The sequence below is a fragment of the Metopolophium dirhodum genome, chromosome 7, assembly GCF_019925205.1.
Source record: "Metopolophium dirhodum isolate CAU chromosome 7, ASM1992520v1, whole genome shotgun sequence".
Taxonomy (NCBI): Eukaryota; Metazoa; Arthropoda; class Insecta; order Hemiptera; family Aphididae; genus Metopolophium; species Metopolophium dirhodum.
Genome location: NC_083566.1, coordinates 9,747,617 through 9,771,328, shown reverse-complemented (window position 1 = coordinate 9,771,328; position 23,712 = coordinate 9,747,617). Strand labels below are relative to the sequence as shown.

The 23,712-nt window shown below is 30.9% G+C and overlaps 1 protein-coding gene across 2 annotated transcripts in view; it reads right to left on the bottom strand.

The window, feature by feature from the left end:
- Positions 1-18,401, bottom strand: part of LOC132949292 (fork head domain-containing protein FD4-like) — a 49,646-nt gene extending 31,245 nt beyond the window's left edge. Inside the window, exons 1-2 of one of the 2 annotated variants that reach the window (XM_061020106.1) lie at positions 17,427-18,401; positions 3,277-4,276 (exon numbers count right to left, since the gene is read on the bottom strand). In XM_061020106.1, coding sequence (XP_060876089.1) covers positions 3,277-4,276; positions 17,427-17,593 — 1,167 coding nt within the window. In that variant the 5' untranslated portion in view covers positions 17,594-18,401. The remainder of the gene's footprint in view (positions 1-3,276; positions 4,277-17,426) is intronic. The other variant, XM_061020105.1, reaches the window with a different exon arrangement.
- Positions 18,402-23,712: the final 5,311 nt, after the last annotated feature.

The following is a 23,712-nucleotide window of genomic DNA, read 5'->3' as shown; positions in this document are numbered from 1 at the left end:
TATATATTATGGTATATAGGTACGCTTGAGTAGTACCTAATTGGTCTGTTGCGGAAAGTCACTCAACCAGTACCTGATGATAATTAAAATAATAATATGATGGTTGCCAAATCGCAATTAAATTATCAGTACATATCAGTATAGAATTGCATTCAATTCGAACGAAGTACCGTCACATTATTATCGATTTAACATTTAACGTGAATCATAATATATGAACAAATAATAGTAGATTAATGTATATATATATTTTTTTTGCACGGTTTTTCTTTATGAAATAAAAACATTTTTTTCCACAAAATACAAAACACAAAAAATCATTCATAATATCATCAATAGGCTGTATAGGTTTTTATACCCGCATATCTAATGTTATACGTACTTTTGACGTTTAATATATCATCTAGGCACGAGCTAATAATATAATAGGTACCTACGTAATATGTATATTTAGTGCCTATATACCTAAAGCATATACTTATATCATATACCTATATGCGATTATAAAAAATAAGTTATCCGAATGGTTTTATCAAGTTTGTAGTCACGCAATCCACGGAGGAATTTTTTATGTACGAATAATATAATGTATTAAGGACATAGGTACGAATTTTATACCCACTCTGGCACTCTGCTTGTCGTTTTTTTTTTTTATTGCATCAAATCACTCATACTAGCTCGAAGAGCGCCCTCGAAAATAAGTTTGGAAGTACTCAATGCCCCTCGAGAAGTCACTTATTATTTTTATGCCGGGCCGCGTATACCCTCACCGCTGCAGTCCCCAGTGGCGGAACTAGTAAGTTATAAACCACCGTTGCGTGGAACGTGGACTTAAAGTCGATATTATTGAACACGAACAGTAGGTTTTTCCATATATATATACAAGTATACAGCTACTATACCTATACTATATACCATCAACACTCGAGGGACGAGTCGAAAGAATTACTTTTTCCCGCGTTTGAGTGGAGTTTGCGAACATAATATTATAATACAACAATATCGTAATTATTGTTTGTAGGTATACTATACTATAATGTATATTTAGGGTGTTTTCTGTCCCTGCGAACATATACCCACCCCTGCCTAAATTTCAAAACGCAGATATTATAATTGTTTGAAATCTACTGATTCGTAATATTTAAAATTCATTATTTAAAAGATTTATATAGAGTATAACTTATACTATACCCAATTAATACAAGGGAATACTAAAATAAAATTCTTTTTTTTTATTTCATTTGAGGTTGGCAGTTCCAGAAATTCCTTGGAACGTTTCTATTTTTATGTAATTTTTTCCTAATAATAGGTAGGTGCTTTATATATTATCTAACATTATAAGTGATAGAGGAGCGGCGGTATCCACGCCGAAATAAATATTTGTCCGTAAAACAAGTACCTACCTAAATGCGAATCGTTCTATATTAAATAAATTTAACTTTTATTAATCTTCGACAGGATGTTCAAGACGTTCGAGTGAAAAATTCTGTAAAAAACATATTGCACAGTTGGTCCTTGGGTCTATTAGGCCAGTGGAATTTTATGCGTTTTCGGTACAACGGTGAAAACGCACACGGTAGCTGCATTGGACGAAATACATGTGTTTAAAAATGGGTGAAGTGTTCAAACTATCCGGTAGGGTAACCGCAAACAAAACAACCGACTGCGTTGCAACATTTTACCGCACGCCTTTTGTATACCGAAATATAGACCGAACGGTGAACAATTTATATTCAAAAGTTACATAAACGATAGGTACATTTTATATTCATCTATAAATTGAGCCAGTAAGTGATGGATTTTCATGATCGTATAAAAGCGCAGGATTTTTCAAATATTACATTCAAACATAAATTGCACTTATATACTTATACGTATAGTACATACAAATTATTATACACAGTAATAATAGAATATATCGTATTTTAAAATTTGAAACGCCTACACCATACATTAATGGATGGCCTAGTGTATGTATGATATTATATAATTGATTAAATAATAGGTACCTATACAATTATTATAGTCAATGACTATGTGAACCCCATGTGCTTCCTCGCTACTCGTCGTCTCTGCTGTGGTAAAATATTATAACTTGTTGTTGTGTCTCGTGTGCATGTAAAGGTATTATAATATAAGTGCAGCATTATATAACAATATAATAATATGAAGTAGTAAATTAAACGTAAACAAGGCGTCTATATGACGTATAATGGACGAGATTTCGTTTGTGTGTGACACCTACTTACCTACCAAAACAAAATATATACGATTGTGAGTGTTTTTTTCTTTCGAATAAGTTACGATGGTCGTGTTTTATATAAATATACAATTTAAATATCGTCCGACGGAATTGAAGACAAAACACCATAAAGTATATTTGTGTCGTGGGAAATAGGAATGCGCGTGCACATCAGTATACACTATATACTTACATCATATGCACACAATATGTAATGATAAATTAAGCACATCATATTAATATTAGCTTTCCAAACAATGCATAATATTTTATGAAGTATATTACACGACGCGTGCAACAATAACTATAACACGAAATTTTGTGTAAGTGAGTATGCGTGTGTGTGTGCACTTATGCCTATACAATATAATAGTGGGCTCGTTACACGTTTATAACGCGGACAATGGGTCCGACGGTTATGAATCATTTAGAAGAAGTATATAGGAAAAAAAAGAGTACCTACCTATAACTTAATAATAAATTATATTTAATAACAAAAAAAATCGTTAACCGAAAACGCTTAAACGCATAAATGTATTATGTATATAGATATAATATAATATAAATCTAACTGCCTATATGTATACTATACCTATGGGCTATGGCCGCTATGGGTACAACATAAAAGTGAAAAACTTATGAGTTTTACAAATTAATTGATATTTATATATAATGCCATCGATCCTCTCGTGTGAGATTACTCATAATTTGTTAACTATACCAGGTGTACAACAACAGTTATATATTATAATACTGTAGGTACCTATTAAACTAGTATACTATTATCATATTATTCATATACTTATTAAACATATGAAATAAATAATACATGTCGATTGATCGAAATTATCCTAATCCAGTACCTAATACCTACAAATTTAAATTATTTATTAGTTTATTTATGTTTTAATTTTTCAACTAGTAGGTATTGGTACTATATTATAATATATGTTATATAGTACTTGGTTATATTAATATTGGTATATTCAGGGGCGCATTAAGGGGGGGGGGATATTATATTATATTACACTTGCCGTACCGCAGTCGTGTAGGTTTGTAAAGTTGGCCAGCTGCGGGAACGGTGGCAAGACGGCGGCCGCGGCGGCGGCGGTGGTGACGTGGTGGTGCGGCATGTAGTGGAACGGCGGCAGTGGGGCGGACGGCCCGGGAAATATGCTGGACGCGGCGGCTGCGGCCGCGGTGGCCACGGCGAACGACTGCTGTTGGATTAGGTACGCGTACAACTCCGCGTATCCATTGCTGCTGCCGCCGCCATTATGGTGATGGTGGGTGTTGTGGAGGAACTGCTGCTGGTGATGGTCGGCTAGGTGATGCGGTTGTCCCGGTAGCAGACTCACCGGCGGCGGATACCGGCGGTGAGGTCGTTCGGTCCGTGACGGCGGCGGTGGCGTAGGCGACGACGACGACCGTGCGACATCCGGTAGCACGGCCTCATCGTCACCGCGGCCGTCTCGGTCGTGGTGATGATGGTCGTCATCGGATGAGTGACGTCTGCAGGCGCCGCCCGGGGCGATGATGCTCTCGATGGTGAACGGTTTGGGCTTGTGCTGCCGGTGCAGGTGGTTGCCCATTGATGTGGCGGTCGCGACGGCCGCGGTGGTGCCGCCGATGGCTGTGTGGATCGACGGCGGTGACAACGACTGTTCGGTGCCGATTGGCGATGTCGCTCCGTCCGCTGACATAACAATATTGTTATTCCGGTAGGGTGGAAGTGGCGGCGGCAGCTGAAGTCCGACCGGCAATGGGCGCAGTGGCTGCGAATCGGTATCAAAGTCAGCGGCGGCGGCGGCGGCTGACGACGACGGCCTGCCGAACGTAGCTTCCAACAACGCCCGGTCGGCGGCCGGCAATTTGAACCTCTTGCGGCGACGCAGAAACGATCCGTTCTCGAACATATCTAGGGCATGCGGGTGCAGGGTCCAGTACGCCCCTTTACCCGGCTGGTTCGGTCGCCGGGGAATCTTCATGAAACAGTCGTTGAATGACAGATTGTGCCGCAGCGAGTTCTGCCACCTGAAACATGCAGTGTATTATAGAATAGAATTTAGTTTGTATATACCTAATATTATATGTGACGGACTGGATCACTAAATATTGTTATATAATTTATAATATTAGTTATAACTATGTATCGGTGTGGATTTTAATGATCTAATATCAATTTAAAAAAAACTGGGAAAGTATAGACAACCACTCTGCTATATAGTAGGTGACGAGTACCTATCGTAGTATCATCGTCAATGATTGGATCACTGTAATGGATGTATTGAATTTAAATTCATTTATATCATATGATTGTATTCTGCTGAACGTATACGGTCTAACTTTTTGGCATATCCATGAGTTACAAATGGATTAATTTAATGATACTATTATTGAAATTTCAAAAAATTTTTGAATTTTTTTCACGCCATTATTTTAAAAATCACTGAGGAATTTCTATATTTTTGATCCACCAAAGTACAAACTAGATATAATTTACTATCAGAAACTGCCCTTGAAATTGATGGGATCGAAGCATTTTTCTACAACAAAAGTGTTTTCAGACACACAAACATTTTTTTGAAAACACTCATCTTTAACTATAATATGTTAAATATATATTATGTATTACATGTACATATTGTACGAACCAAAATGTTCGCACCCCCAAGAGGCAGGAAGTCATCGCACCCACAGAAATACGATTTTGTGATTGTACAATATACAACAGAGATATAACATACCAACATATTATTTAACAATATAGATTTTCATGTCAATGGTTTCAATCACAGTGAATTAATTTGTTTTAATTTAATTTTCGTGTTTCTGTATTTATATATAAAGATTAGGTATATTATATAACTCTTAATTTAAGTGTTTGCCATAAGTAGGTATACGTAACAATAACAGTTATTGTATTTATTATCACTCGTAACTCGTAAGTCCGATGAGATATTATCCCATATCTATCATATTATCTGAGATATTATAATATATTTATATATTCTATACTGACAGAAGTGTACTTGTACGCCGATGAGTAAATTCGATAACTATTTACATAGTTTTACTCGCTCTAGTACATCCACCAGTTTCAAGTGTACGTTTTTTTATTTAAAAAAATAAACACTTCTGTTGGCTGTTGCTAATTAGATTTTTTCTGTAAAAAATAGCTGTTTTTTTTTTATTGATCTCATATATATATCTTGGCAGCAGAGGCCATTAGTTAACATGTCTTAATTAGTAATTAATATTTACAATTATTGTACATTACATTCTTAAATTGGCAATACGATTAAATGTTGTCTATATATTAAATTAGTTTTTTTTTAGACATTTCAGGATTTTCTTGTTCTGATCTGGGTCGGGTCCGAGAGTTGAGTCGAGAGCTTTGGTCAATTTTAGGTTCATTATTCGCTCCTGTTTGTATAGACGGCATTCCGTCAGGTTATGCTTGACCGTGAGAAGTTGGCCACAAGCGTCGCAGCTGGGAGGTTCGTCTTTTGACACGAGAAATCCAGTAGGTGAGGGAGTCTAGTACGGTTGTGTGAGTGTTGGAAACAGACATTTTGGCATATTTATCCACAGTTTCGTTACCTACAATGCTGGTATGTCCTAAAATCCATACGAGTATAATTTATTTTATTTTAGATTCTGAGCAGAGTGAAAGAACGTATTGATCTTACAATGATGTGTGTGTTTTTTTTTCTGTCTGTCAGCAACATTTTGGATAGCATGCTTTGATTTTTGAGATCAGCATCTTTTCCTAGTTGGTACTTTTGGGAGGTCAAATTGAAAATTCCAAGTAGTTTTAGAAAGCGTCGAGAAAAACTACCGACAAATTACAAAAAACCGCTAAAACTGGGATTTTAATTTTTAACGCTTTTTTTATCACCATATAATATGCTATAGCAACGAATAAAAAATAATAATATTATAAGGACTGTACGCTAACCGCTCAGAATCATTTTTCGTATACAATGGTTTATCATTGTATTCAAATATAACACATCCATTACAACTACTGTACAACAGAGCGATACCCACTTGTCCACCTTTTTTCAAATTTTTATCTTCATCAAGTTTATTTTGATGAAAATTGCGATATCGCACTTGGGTTGGATTAGTTTTTTATGCTATTTATGGCGCTGAGAGAATCATCAATACTGTATCAATAAAACTGTGCTTGGGCAGAGATGATTGAACACTCATTTGGAAGTTTGAATGTTCAGTTTGTATTTTTGAATACGATTACGATCCAACCCTTTCATATGGAGCCATTGGTGTATATTTCTTGATAATTCTTGAAGTCATCTAGGATTCCATAGACATTATATACTATATAGCTGTTTGTATTGTATAGCCTGTGGTGCAACTCGATAACAAGGGTGAATATCGTATATTATGTCATACTATATGATATCTCGGGGCCCCTGTGAATTGCACACCCAACACTCCCGACAATTATGCCTCTGTGTATAGTCATCGCTTATTAGCTGCACGGTATTCAATATTTATTTTATTTTTTATTATATATTATTATACCACTACACAGCCTTACAATTTATGTATATAGGTATTGTACTATACGTGCAGTTTTTGCAGTATATAATCATCCACTATAGGTATCCATACGTGTATAGGAAAGTCTTAATATATTATAATAATTTAATATAATTTCGTGTATCATACAGCATTGTATTAAAATAAATTGCTCAATTTTAATATAGGTACCGTTAACCAAAACAATTTGATATTCATAAAACAGGAGACAAAACTTTTTACTTTATAATATATACCCTGGTTGTTAAGCGACGCCAGGTTTCTGTTCTGTTATTACACTAAACATTTTGGAAATATTCATGTGAATATACAATTACATTAAGGTACCAAAAATATTCTCGAAAAAGGTAAAAATGCAGTTACAATTATTATAGAAAATAATGTGGGAAAAAAGTATGTTTTTTAAATATAGGTACGCAATACGCATACTATAATATGATATTAATAAATTATTGTTAAATTTGTCGACTATACTTTTTTCGTAAAATATAACAAAGCATGCAAAAATATGCAATCAAATTTTATATTTAATTCCAGAATTTCACGTAATATTTCAAATATATAAAATTGTTATTGATATGTAAAATTATGTAGTTATAGGTATATCCACGTCCTACACATATATAATAATATAAGCAAATATTGGTTATTAAATCAAAACTAGCCAATAGGCAATAACATTTTTATTATATCATACCTATATATAGGTACGAGTTATATTTGAAGGGCAAATTGATTTTTTTTTTTTATTATAATCGCTTGTATATCACGTGAAATATCAATAATAAAAAATACATAAGAGTTATTAGTTATTAGTTACCTATTGCAAATAAAAGATCAGGACAAATATTGATATATTTATTCTTAAACTTTATACCTACAATAGTCAGCTAATACGTACAATAGGTACATACAGAACAACGATTTTTTTACGATCATCATTTTTTTTCACCTAACCTGATTGCATTCATACTCGATAAATGGGCGTGATCGATAAATAACGTAAAAATATAATTCGACCTTACATTTTTTTTTGCATCAATAAGTTCAATGCGTACGGTGGTTTTGCTTTTTATCAGAAATGCAGTGCATGCGTGTACTAATTGTATTAAATTTAATCGAGATTAGATGCAATTTCATCATTATATTATATAGGTAGTTATACTATACGTACCTATATTAGTTCGTGCGAATACGATTAGGTGCGCAATGTGCAATGTGCATACGCACCTAATATATTTTCTTATACATGAAATAATGGAGTATATATTTATGCAGATATATAACTATATATTTATGCATGCGTAACAAATATATAGTTATTAGAGTCCATTTTTAATGAAATATAATAATAGCAACATTAACATATATCAGATAGCCAGATAGGTGATTGTATTAATATTTTCTAAGCTAATGTCAATATTGAGAGTAAATTTGGTTGTTCTATGAAAACAATTTACAATATGTTGCAGTCTGTAGAATATGAAATACATTAATTTTAATTTTGAACTGAGAGCAGTTTTAAGAAACGATAGGTACCTAATATTTCGAAATCTTTAGTTTAAATATCCTTAAAATATGCAATATTCGTTGATCTTAGTTAAGTATACATTTCAAAATGCGTTCTCTCGTATTAAGGGGTGTTATCATTTTGTTGACTACAAATGGTTTAATTTAGAGATTATTTTGTTTATTTCACCTTAATTATGCAATTCGAAATTAATCAATCGTGTATTTTGACATTCGTGCCGATTAATGATTATACTGGATTAAAGAGAAAAGTTTAGAAAAAATGGTGTGGGACCTCAATTACTCAACCTAGGAAATGTTATCAAGTTGCTTCACGGAGAAGTGCATTTTTTGATTTATTGTATGGAGTTTAAGGCTCAGAATTTAAAATAATATTTTTATCTTAAAATATCATATTCATTAATCGATTACTATATAGGTTCATTATATAATTTTAAGTGTGCAAGACATAGCCATACTTCCCCCAATAATTTAAGCAATAAAAACATACAAATATATACCCAATTTAATTTGCACTACTTATGTCATTTGAAATAAATTTCGTGTTTAAAATGGTAATGGTATATATAGGTAGGTATATACTAATATTTTAAACCAAATTTGAAATTTATAACTCACTAATTGTGAATTGAGATTGAAATTCATGAATAAAGAATAATACCTCTAGATAATCATTAAATTCACAGCCCTCGTTATAAATATAAAAATAATATATATATATGTATACTTTATAGGTACTAGTTGGTACCTATATATACCTGTTATTTGATGATTTTGGATTTCTACAGAAATATTTTAAAACTCACTACAGGTATAGGTATAATATTTGAATGAAGACTGCAGTAGACCTAGATATACTTATCTATTCAGTTCTATAATATAATAGGTATAGCTGCATTATTTTTTTTTCTTATATATAAAAAATACTAAAAGATTATTAAAATAAACTAATTTATTATTATTTAAGAGTTAAGACAAATGATTAGACAATGTCGTATTCTATTTTTTTTTCGCCTAATATCAATATATCATTAGGTATCCCTACATAATATGATGTATTTTTCAAGATGATAAGTATATATATATATATATATATATATATTATATAAGTTCAAGGAGTGAAAATATAACTGATATAATATGTATACTTACATATTATTGCATAGGTACACACAACACTACAACATCATATTTGCATTGATGCAAAACTGCTGCATGTTAGGTTAGGTTAATATATAAATCATAAATCAGTGGATTTTCCATTGCAGCACTAATTAGTATTATATAATATATTATATTATATTATAATCTATACTAAAGAAATGTTTTTCTTCTAATAAAACTATTTTTTAACCTATTAAATATAATAGATTATTCAAACAAACCGATATCTACGTAATTTTTTTATAATCAATACAAATCATTGTAATATAATTTAATTAATATTTTTAAAAATAACTCTTATAACATAAATATATATATATTAAGTACATATTATAATATTATGTTAAAATATTATTAAAACATTTTTTCCAAATAATATCGGACCAATGTGCTTGTGTACTCTATATTATATCATATAGGATTATAGTGAATTCACATTACACATATATTATTGAGCGTGGATATTTTTATGCAATGATATAGGTATATTTTTTGTTTTTTGCTTTTTTATTATTATTTATAATGCTTCAATTACAACTTTACTAGTCTAGACTAAAAAGGTTACATAAGGTTTAGTTACAGTTTTTTGTCTGAGTCTATTTGTTTGAAAGATTTGAAAATATTAATGGTGTTGTGTTGATTGAGGGATTTTGGATTGTTAATGAGATAAGTTGTTGAGTTGGTACTCGGAGCTGTGAATGATGATGTGAACGATTGCAAGAGGAGTTTTGCATATTTACTTGTAATATCATATTTGTCACACCATGGTTTGGGTTCCGCGGTGATCAAATAAGATTGAGTATAAGGTGTGAGTGGCCTAGTGGCATGTCGAAGGTATTATTTTGGAGAAATTGCTCCTTTAAAATTGTTGGTTGGTGGGTGGTCCCCCTGCCACAAAATACCTAGCCACCTAGGTGAACTAGGCAGGTATATCGTAGAAATATCATATCCAATTATACAAATCGTAGGCATATTTTGTAAATTTTTAATTTAAACTTTTTTGCTGATTTGGAAATGCTGTTATAAACATCAAGGGGGTGTGTGGATGGGTATCTTGTATACATTTTTGCTCCTCACCAAAAAATGAGTTCAACACGCCACTGGCAGTGGCCTATTCCGGCCACATTCATAATTATAACACAGTTGTTCTCTCTTATTGTTGCATTATCTGGATAAACCCATTTGGTTATTGTCTTTTTGACGTTACTCAGCTATTGTCATTGACTGCATAGAATCCCGGCAGTTTTTTCATGTTTTTATGATAAATTTTTGAAATTCATTTACCGAGACTTTAGTTGAAATTGTTTTTACGATATGTTGTTGGTAATGGCTTAAAAAACACTTCATCCGCTTTTTTAATTTCATTGGATTCTTTCGTGAAATGAGACCCATATAAAATTGATTTGTTTTTTTGATGAGAAAATGAGCTTTTGGATGAACTGTACTAATTTATTTTCTGGTGTTTCTTCGTGAAGTGAGGTTAGAGCGCTAGGAGAGTCGCTAATTATTAAAGCACATACTATATTTTACTATTTGATGAAACTGTAAATTGTACAGCATTGGTAAATCGCATGGGTTTCCACTGTATAATTTATTATTTGCCGTGGTTAATTATATAATATATATATACAAAGATGATGGTGAACGAAGTCTCGGACTAAAAGGGCCGCATCTACCATGGTACTTTGTGGTGCATCAGTGTAAATTAGTGTGTGGTCGTGATATCTACTAATTTGTGCAAATGGGAGACAATGATTAAGTCATCATTGTATATGAGCAGTATTTTACATTTATGCTTTTGGAATTTGTTTAGTTATACCTACGAATCGTAGTAGATTCAAACTATAGACATCAATTATTTTTTAGCATATTTGATGATTATTGCATATTCTTGCATATTTCGATACAATTTGATATTTATTTCATATTAAAGATAAATTATATTATAACCTATATTTAAGGTTTTCAAAACCTATAATATACCTAGATGTAAAATTATTGTATTTCGTCAACAGAAAATTGTAATAATACATTTTTTCAACTACGTACCTATATAGTATATTTCGATAACCTAATATTATAATTGTATCGTTCTTAACAAAACGAGTACATATTTTTTCAAAATCTTGTCAACTAATTTCGTTGAAAAAATGATTTTTTTGTATAGTATAGGTACCTATACATAATTATATGTTGTTAAATTCATTTTTATACATAATAAATATAAATGAATAATAAATTATAAAATTAATGTCTATTTGAAAATTTGTAATAAATACATTTTTTTCAAATGTTTGAATATTTTTACAATTTGTATTGCTCATATCATATGGCATATTGTGATACTTTTTATTGCATAAGAATCCGTGGTCTGTACACAACAATGTCATGAATTCAATGATAATATACAATTAAATTAAACGTATCATCTCTTGGCCCATCTACAATAACATATTCCAGAATTCAAGAAACAATTATCAACCAGCTCAAAATAGGACACACATCATTCACCCACCGATACCATAATATGTCAAGGGATGATTCTACCATCTGCTACACTTGTGGCGTACAGTTTGCAGTATAACATATACCTATACTATAACGGAATTTCCAACAAGTACGAGAAGAATCCCTCTCTCCTTTACCCACCTTAAAGTAAATCTCGGACCGAACCTTACTGCTTTAATCTGCAACCTATTCAAATATATCAAAATATTCAATATACCATGAAATATAAAATAATAGTGTAATATATTTATTTTAATTAAAGTGTATCACTGTACGTTTTTTCTGAAATCTCCAAAGGCCGTTGCTGCCGTGAATATACTTTTTATAATAAAATAAAATAAATAAATTAAACCTAACCATGTATAATAAAAATACGTAGGTAGTGCATTTAATTTAATATTGTTATATTATTGTATTATAACTATATAATATTTATCTTGAAATTTAAGTACCTACTATAATTATAGTTCATAAAATATTAAATAATATGCAATATTTATAACCTTTTAGATTCTGAGCGGAGCGATGAATGCATTAATTTTACAATGATGTTTTTATTTTTTTTGTGTGTTCAACTTTAGTTTATTTTCTAGCGGGAAAGTGAATTTAGTTGGTACATTCGGAAGGTTAACATTTTAAATGCCCTGCAGTAAAGTTTTCAAAAACTTCAGTATCCCAGATTTCTAATACCATCAAATTTTTTTACCCTCAGGGGCAAAATTATCCTAGTATATTTTTACTGGCGGTACAATAAACCTAGGATACTTTTATTCCCCGTAATATTATGTCGGGGGTAAAAATAAACTAGGTTTTCAACACGTAGGATATGTACCTACATGAAATCTTTGCTGAAAGTTTATATTAGCATTTTCTCTTCACCGACCAATTTTCAAAATACCTATATCGACTCATGTTGAGCTTAATATTTTTTTTTAAATTTGTAATATTTTTTATGAGCGTTTGAAATATGAATTTTGACAAAATTTGTCTGCGAAATCAAAAACATTTGCAAAATATTTTGAGTTAGAAATTCATAATGTATATTATTTGTTAATTTTAAACTGCAGCTGTGAGAACAACTTAATATGAGATTGGTTGCTTTTAGAATGCTTGTATAGTTGTATACTATATTGTCTATATTTGCTTTTGAGCTTTTTCACATAGAAGAAAAAAATGATTGATCCCTCCAAATCCAAAATCCTGGTTATACCGCTGCAATATAAACCTATATAGTTATATACGCATACAATGTCAGAAAGTAGGTACTTTATTGTAATAATAATAATGAAAATAAAGTTTCCCGATTATACTAATTTAGTTATTAATTTTACAGTAATTGATATATATATACAGCAATACAGCTATTCGTATATACTCACTGCACCAGTCAAGAGTGGTTATAATATTATATAGAAATACATAATAACTTATATTATATTTATATAGGTACCTATATAGTAACCTATATATATCCACATAAAATAATAATACTTGCGTATCAGTTGGTGTATTTAGGCGTACAGACACGATTTAGTATGAAAGTTATATAATTCGTACTGAATTTATATATAAGTATATACCTACATATATTTACACACGCATATTATATCCATTGTTTTCAGTGTACGTAACCCAACCTAACCTAACCTAACCTGTGTGACTATGTGCATATAATGTATACATATTATATGCTAAAACTTGCGTAAGTATACTATAATATACAATAAGCAGATAGACATATATATATATATATATATATATATATATATATTTCAGTTGTCACGCGGCGATCAATCCGTTCCACACGAACGCGCGCGCTCGCCCTCAACTCCGATGGGTGACCGCGCCAATGTCGGCCGAACCAACAGTGATCAAACTGCACGTGTTTATGCGTATTATATACATAATACGTTTATAATATATTATATAATATACTATCTGAGTGCATTAATTCCTATAGCATTTATGTATATGGATATAATGATATATAATAGCCATAGGTATAGGTTCTATAGTGGCGCTATAATTTTAGGCGAAAGGCCAGGGGTGCACTCGCATATCACTATTCTGCAGGGTCTTTTTGAATTAAAGTATAGGTAAAATATATATATTTGCAGTATCTTGACACATATAATACTATTATTGTACCTTACTTTATTCATAATAAATATAAGTTGTTTCAGCGTATTTCGTACCTATAAATACTATTATTACTTTGATATAATATATTCACTATTAGCGAAAGAAAATAACGACAAAACGTGCCACTTTGTTTGACTAATAGGTATGTATAGTGTTTTTCGTGTAGGCCTTTATTAAAAGTCAATAAATATATATGATATGAAACATTTTTTGAAGTGATTCTCTGATAAAAGACTGTACAGCGAACATAAAATAGGCAATGTGTTTTTGAGCACAAAGTGCGCAGTATGAAATTTCAAGTATAGGTACCAATAATATGTGTCATTCAAGTATCCTGCAGTGTACTGTAAAAAAAACACGGCAATATTGAAAATAAAACTTCGAATTTCATGAAATTACAAATAATAGTAACTACTCATTGGGTACTGGACATGATTTACAAAACAATAAGAACTTATCATATACTATTAATTATATCAAATATTAAAGAAGTCTGTAGGTTATAGGTACGTATACTAGCTATAGGTATATGTATTATATAAATAGTTCTTTAAAATGTACCCATTATATATTTGATAGGTAGTCGATGATAGTATAATATTTATTACTAAGAGGTAGGTATAATGTATATTATGATATAGTGGTCTTCAATCAGTGGACCGTGTGATCTTCAGAAATGAGTTGCAAATCGCAAATAATCCATAAATTTAATAATTCATATTTCTTATCAGTAAATTGCAGTTTGCACGGATCAAAAAAATATTTATATATTTAATAATACATAATACTAAATTAATTAAAAATTGGTCTGGTTTTACAAATAATATATATACGTATATAATAGAATTTATGAATATCAACGATTTTTTTACTTACGAGTCGTAAAAAATGAATTATTATTGAAATGGGTCACGAGTCCAATAAGGTTAAAGGCCATTGCTATAGGTATAGGTACCAGTACACTGTATATTGCATATTATAATATAGCGCTGTTAGATGTCTGCTATACGGTATAGTAGAAACACTAGAAACATCTCATGTGTTTATCATGTTTTTTCCTACCTTTGATAAGTAATAAAACAATGTCCGCTGAATGAATAGCGAATGACTTGGCATTATTATTATTTGTTTTAAGTTAAACCTACAGGTTAATTTTATAACTCTGTGTGTTAATCAAATCCAAGAAGTATAAAACGTAATCAGTTTAGGAGGGTTTGGGGATTTTTTCCGCAAAAAAAACAAAAGACAAATAGTAATCATATATAGCGAGTTGACTTATAACTAGTATATAATAAATTAACGAATATATAGGTGCATTTGTTTTAAAATATATTAATTCTAATGATATAATATCGGTTGATCTAATGGGTCCCTTCACACGTTGGTATTTCTGGAAACGAAACAGCAGACAAATTCGCAAATGAAGCCACAATTTCTCACAATGCCTTAAAATTAAACTTAACCACATCCGCAGAGTCACGCAACACCATCAACCTCAAAATTCTGGAAACTCGGCAGAAAAATTAGAGCAACGTCCACCTCTCAAATAAGTTAAGGAACATCAAGCTTCTCATCAAAAAATGGAACTTCCCTCTTGTAGTCTTAAAATAAGAGACGAGGTCATTATAACTCGAGCAAGAATAGGTCACACACACCTCACCCATTCCTTCCTCATCATCAAAGAACCTGCTCCAGTATGCAACACATGCAATGATCACCTCTCGATAGACCACATTGTCACTAGATGCCCAAAATACGCTGAACCTCGGTAAATTTTCAAAAACTCAACATCCTTCAGACCTGCTCTCAGCGAAGAGAACACTGAAGCAATTTACAAATTTTTTCATTACATACATTTAAATCACAAATCGTAAATATCTGTAAATACTTTACGTTATTTCTATTCACATTTGTTACAATTGTAGGCTAATAACCTTAGATGTTGAGGCCTTTATCTTTAATAAAAAAAAAAAAATAAACATCAGTTAACTAATCTGTATATCTGTTATTTATGTACAAATTTCGATTTCCAAGTTGGCTAGTATAATATACCTTACCTACATATTATTATATATAATACGTATGTATATTCTATGTTATTTAAGATTTAACTGTTCCCTAGTTAAATATTCAAAAATCCACCTTAAAACTAACAACCTACTCCAAACCCATATGATATGTATAAATGTATAATACCATACAAAATATCTACCTATATGAAACTCAGCTAAAAAGTTAAATTCACAAAAAATTCAAAATAAAATGTTCAGATTAATAACCAATGCTCCATCATACTCATACCACTCAAACTTATTCCCTCCATTCAGACCTCCTCATTCGATAAAAACAGCTATAAACTTGATTTCAAATTTAGTAATAGCGCCTTCAAAATTAAAAAAAACCAACTATCACCAACAGTTGCTAATTACTCCTCGGATCTATGCGTTCCTGCTAGTAACAAAATAATGTACAGTACAATATTTCCGACATATTTTTAAAATATTTTTACCTATATACCTATTTCTATTATTTGAAATAAATTTAAACGACCAGTTGCGTACTTATAGGTCTACATTGGAGAGTCGGGGAATTAAAAATTGATATAAATTCTAAATCTATTTCAGATTGGACTTACTTATATGCACGCACGTATATACCTATATATAACGTGGCGTATGTGGTACATATATAATATAATATATACGACCAAATACAATAATTGCATCAGTACCATATTATAGGTATAGCTATGTATTATTTTCATAATTTATACATTATAGTGTATATTAATACGTTATATTATTACGAATATATACCAATATACCTTTATACTTGATTGGTTCGCGTATATCAAAACACCAATATACGCCTATAACACTATATTATATAATAATGCGTATGTATAATATATCTACTTCGGTATATAAATAAATTATTATATATTATTCGGGGGGGGGGGGGGGGGGCTTGTGTGGCTCGGTGGTTGGTCTCAGTCACTAACGTGTTCCGAGGTCAGGCATCGGCCGACGTTGCTAATTCCCGGATGGGTGACCACCCGGGTGTTTATAGTGAAAAATCCTCGTCACACATATATAATATATACATAGGGGCAGGCATGTATAGACGCGCGTGTTCCTCAACCAACCGTAACCCTAGCTCCTACAAAATGCTATTATGGCCATATTGTTGCCGTTGTCAGAGATAAATAATAAAAAAATATATATATATTTAAATGTGCATTGCATTGATGCGCGACGGGTATATAACTGACCTTTGGGTGTTCTTCCGGTAATATGGGAACCGGTCGCTGATGAACTTGTAGATGTCAGACAGCGGTAGCTTCTTCTCGGGAGCGCTCCATATGGCCATGGCCGTCAGCGATATGTAACTGTACGGCGGCTTTTGGTCGCCGTACGTCTCTCTGCACGGCCGCGGCATCCTAATTACGTGACCATCGTCGTCTCGGTCGCAGTGTTCAAATGCTGCCGGTTGCCGATCGTCACTGCAGTCGGAGTCGCACAGCCGTAGCGATGGTCGCCGATGACGGCGGAGGCATCGACGGCGGTGGCCGCCGCATAATTCACTGATGTAATATTACAATATATATATATATAGGTATATTATATTTATAAATGCGGCGCGTGTGTTGTATATAGGTAACTCTATGCAATATATATTATTATATTGAATTTCGGCGCACTCGTCGCGTACATTTATATTGATCTATATATAGGCATATACTATACTCATGATGTGCGCGTATACCTATATGTATATATTATCATCGTCGTTATTATTATGTATAACCGCAGTCGTATACACTTAAAATTTGCAGATGCCACAATATAATATTGTACGAGTGCAATGCAATGTAATATTACATGTCAACATATTATTTTTAATAGATTAGTGTGCAGCGCACGCACGATTCAACCGCGGACGCGATGTGCCTATATACATTATTATTATTATAATATCCAACAACTACGTTATCGATATATATATAAATTATTTTAGGTATGTAGGTATAGATCCGGTGTACGTAGATCGTACATTGATATCGTATTCGAATTATTGAAAAAATATCATAATAATACTACCCTTAATGTGTGTGCGTGTGTGTGTACCGAGAAATGACGCTTTTCGCGGGGCGCAGAAATAGCGGTACGGAACGTCGCGGCGAAATTCCAGAAAAGTCACGCGGTGGCGGTGGCGGCGGTTACGACGGCGTGCGATCGACACTGACCGGTTTGTGCCTGTACCGAGCCCGCAACCGTCGCAACCGCGGCCGCGGCCGCCGCCGCCGTCGTCGTCGCCGCCCTCCGCACGGTGGGCGGTCTGGCGTTCTGCTCCTCATTGGCCATCTGTACGCCATTTTGTAGTGCGACGTACACGCCCACATTTGGCATGCTGAGCGAGAGGAAACCACCGCCGCCGCCGCCGCCCGTATTTATATTATTATGGTTTCGCCAAATTCGAATATTTATTGCAACCGAATATTATAATATTTTTTAATCATCTTTATTTATAGTATAATGATATATAGTGACTTAATCTGGGGTGGTCAGTGTTATATTCACCCCGTACGTAGAACAAATCGCCGAAGGATAATTTTGATTAAATTATTAATAATATGAATATAATGATTGGAGGTAAACGCGGAGAATAAGGACAATGATCGCGATCCCCGCTTTCAAATTATAATAATATTCAACATCCCTACAGCTCTGTTCAATATAGGTAGATATTCTATATTACAGAAACATATTAATATAATATAATATGCTGGATTATAATATTATATAAAAGCTCGAAATCAGTTAATAATAATTATCTTTATTACATGGATAACAACTTTAATTACAGTAATAAATAATAATAATATTTACAATAACAGAATATGGTAGGTATATTATTATAATATTGTAAAATGTCATGAATGTAATGTTTATGCATATTTATTTGTGTATATACCTACAGAAATTATATTATAAAATACTAACTATATATAGGCAATATAACTACTTATTCTGCGTTTATTATATAGTGTGGTATACTGAATACATACATATATACTATATAGCTATTATAATGTATACTGTATTCAAATATAATTTTTAATCGGAGGACGCATATACTAATACCTTTTATGTATATAAATAATATTATATATTTAGGTAAATGTCTGCAGGGCGTGTCGAATCTGTAACGACGAGTGATGAACCGATAATGCCGTTCCCAATTATAGTAATGACAATATTATATCGTCCCCGTTCATGCAAAACACACTAAGTCCAAAAATCGGGTTTTCCGGTTTATTGTCATATAAAATTCAGTTTAAAAATATCTACAATAATGTGCTGTATTCAACTAAGTCCCAATATTATTTAAAGATGTTTAATATACAATTCAAAATGTTAACTAAGTCCATTCTATATTTTCCTTAATACGCAGAACACACTAAGTCCACACGTGGACTTAATGCGTTGTGCATGACTGCATGAGTTGATTCATAGAATATAGTTACTAACATGCAAAATTAATTAAGTCCATTTTTAATCTATAAATTATTAATATTATTATTTTTTTTATCATTATTGAGTAGTTAGAATCACGATTTAAAGTATTTAATCGTGGTTAGTGGTTAGTGGTTACAATTCAATTGATTATAAATATTTATTATAAATACTTATTTTATATTTATTGAAGTTTATAAATAGTTATTTCTCGCGAAGATTAGAATATTATTTTGATAAGAACTATTAGTTAAATAGTTAAACTACTTAAACTTAAAAATTAAATTTAATAAAAACACTGAGATATGACAAAGAATATCCAAATCATTTGCTATATCGATATGATTATTCTGATGAGTTTTCTAAAATAAACATAAAATTAGTCAAAAGAAGGTCAACTGCACGAACTGAGTTTGTACCTAAAGAAACTGATCAACTTAAAAAAGCCGATACAAGTATGTTACCAATATCAACAGCTAAGTACAATGATTTGCAAAAGTTATGCAAGCAAAATGTTATTCCTTCTCAATACCATGCTTGGTATGCTTCTCTCCCATCCACATTAAGAGTGTTAGATTTAAATCCTATACTAGAAAGTGATTATGATGAGACTTCAGAATAAAAAATATGTATTATGTACCTATTTCTATTAAGTTTTTTTTTTATTTAAAATCATTCTGTTAATTACATTTTAAAAGTGAAAGTTATTTTAATTTATATTTTATATTTGTTTATGCATTTTATTTTATTTTGAGAATTAAATTTAAATTCAGGACTTGAAAGAAATTCTGATAAGATTTCAGAATAAAAAAGTTATTACATAATATTTTTTTAAAGTTTTTTATTTTATTTTAAAGTATATTGCTTATGTTAATTTCTAAAATGTTATTTTAATTGTTATTCTTTAAAATGTTAAAGTTTATGCATTTTTTATACCTATAAATATCATTATAATATTATGAAAAAATATAAAATGTTTCCTATTGATTATAAAAAAATAAAAAGAATTAAATTGTATTAAAATGAGTTTTTATTTTATATTATTTAGATTCTGCAGGTCAACAATTAGATACTTGCAATACACACTAAGTCCATGTAAACTATGCAAAAGTCACTAAGTCCAACTTAGTAAATTGTATTTTAACTATAATAAGAATAATACAATTCACAGTGTAATATTGTTTACAGCCATTTATAAATGACTACTTTACTTAAGAGAAAATCAATTAAAACAAGCAAAAAAAAAATTTGGTTACATAATATTATGGAATTAAAGGTTGGAAAAATTGCAAAAGCTCATACTCAAAAATCATGTTTTTGGACTTGGTGTGTTTTGCATGAACGGGGACGATATAATATAATACCTAATAGCTATACTTATACCTATAAATATTATGTTTACAGTTTAAATAATACGTACAAATATATAGGCATTAGACATTAGGTAACTACACTAACCTCGGTATCCTCGGAATAGGGATTATATAGGTACATTTTCGATAGCTGCAATAGCAGCGGTTTATACACATATACACTAGCTAGACATATGTCTCGTAGTTATGTGTTCGAATCTGTTTTAAGAAAAAAAATGTGGTATTTGACTCTTTAATTCCTTGTTGTAAACAACATATTGTGTAATTGCAAATAAAGTAGCATGCATATATCCTACCATAATATAACATATTTAAATGTTTTATAAAAATTGTGATGGATATATTATATACCTATAGTATACCAGCAAATATAATATATAGCTGGATCGATATGACCAACTATATATATTTATAGGTACATATACATATTAAAAGTTTATTAAATCTAAATAATATTATCAATATAGCTAAACCTATATGAACGTATATATATAAATATATAATAATTAATTTTTTAAGTTAAAAATATAAATAAAAGCGTATTAAAAATTACAATCTTTGTCAAACTTAAATATTTAGAAATATGTAATTCAAATTTTTTTGAATATATTATTATAATGAAGTGAAAAATCCGATGCCATGATTTATATATTATATAATACAACTATATATATCGTCTAGCTACAGCTAGGGCACCCACAAGGGCTGTTGGAGTACAGGCGGGGGCCGTTGAAATATATTTGTAATTCTTGAAACTTTTATAGAAATTCCTACTTGTTTTATAGTATAGGTAATTTTGTTATTTTAAGATCTAGGTTAAACATTATTATGACTTGGAAATTGTGTAGGTATAGGACACCCATATTGCTATATTTTAACGGTTATATGTATTATTTTGGATGTTTGTATAAGGCCAGCAAAGACATTTAGCACAGGGGCCCAACATTTGATGTGCCTGTATCTATTATAGCTATGTTATACGACTTCACCCCAGGAAAAATATACAATAATAAAATACGCTAAATGTATTGTTATTATTGTATTAATAGGTATACCTACTGCAGCTTATATGCATATTTATAAATTATAATCGCAATATTATAATAGTAGCTTATATAATTATTTATGGTATATATTGGTATGACAGGAGCGTACCTATACCTATTTAAATCGATTTCATTTTTTGGCGTAACTATATAAAAAAAAATGACCAGATATAGACACCTTTGTGAAATTTTCACATTTATATTACCATTTTATTTACACCATATAATTTTCAAAACATTTTGACTCTTTTTGATCTATTTATAGGCCTGAGAATATTTCGATTTTAATTAATTTTTTTTGTCGATAAAAAAATGTTTGCTCAGTTAAAATTATGAAAATTGAATACCAGATTCCTTATAATTTGTTGATAGTAGAAATTAAAAAAAAAAGTAGAGCGTAAATCCACAATTTTTCATGAACATCTGAAGTTAAAATTTTGAAAAAATTCTTCAAACTTACGAAAAATTGCAAATTATTTCGAGTTAGAAATTCATAAAAAATCTTTTATTTATGTTTAAGATTTGAAAATTTAACAGAAGATTCCTCAGTTTTCCTACCTTAAACAAGCATACAAAGTTTACCGGAAATTCAAATTGAAATTTTGATGAACTTTTGAAGTATTAACGACATTCCATAACATTTCAATTCCAAAAATTTGCTAATTATTTTTTAGTTAGGTAAAAATGTATAAAATGTTAAATTTGTATAGCTAAGAATTGGACATTTATGACACTGATGGCCAGTTGTACCGTCTACGGTAAATTTAATCTATTCTGTGGTTAAACTTCGATTACGCTTAATCTGCAGCTGATAACAGATATTTAACCGAGCAAATTTGGCCAATTTAACTCCGGTTAACTTTTATTGGAGATGGTACAAACTGACTCTAAGTTTCTCATAAGTACCTATAGATCATAGTTACTATAATCTGCAAAAAATATTTTAATTATAGAAACAGTTTTTTCTTTTATAGATATTTAGGTTTAAAATTTGAACAATATGTAAAGGAATTGAAAATTTTAAACTATATTAATATATTTTTCACAAATAATGACATTTTAAAATGCAGTTTATTTGGGCAGTACCTATCTACCTATAAGTACATGTATCACTAAGTAAAATACTAAGTATTTAGTATATCTACTATATTATAGTTATTAGTATAATGGTTATTATGTTTGGTTACCATTGGTTGTATAGGTTCTTAGTAACTATTTTATTTTCTATAACCAAAGTGACAACACTATATGAGTACCAAAAAAATTTCAATTTTCGTTAGCCAACAAAATTCATTCATGCTTATGAGCCAAAATGTATCACACTGCAATCGGACGTAGATCCCAACATAAATACTAATAATGGGAGCACCAACCAAACCGTGACTATAATATGGCTTTGTTTTTGAGGTTTCCAAGATTATACCGAGTTTCGAGTACCTATAAACTATATATAACAAACACACGACATTATTTTTTATATATGATGATGATGATAGTTGATAATGGTGATATGGTTTTACAAATATACATTTAGAATATCTATATGTATTACACCATTACGTGGGCAGGTGCATGTATTATGCAAGTATATTATCCAATAATAATAATATATAATATATGTT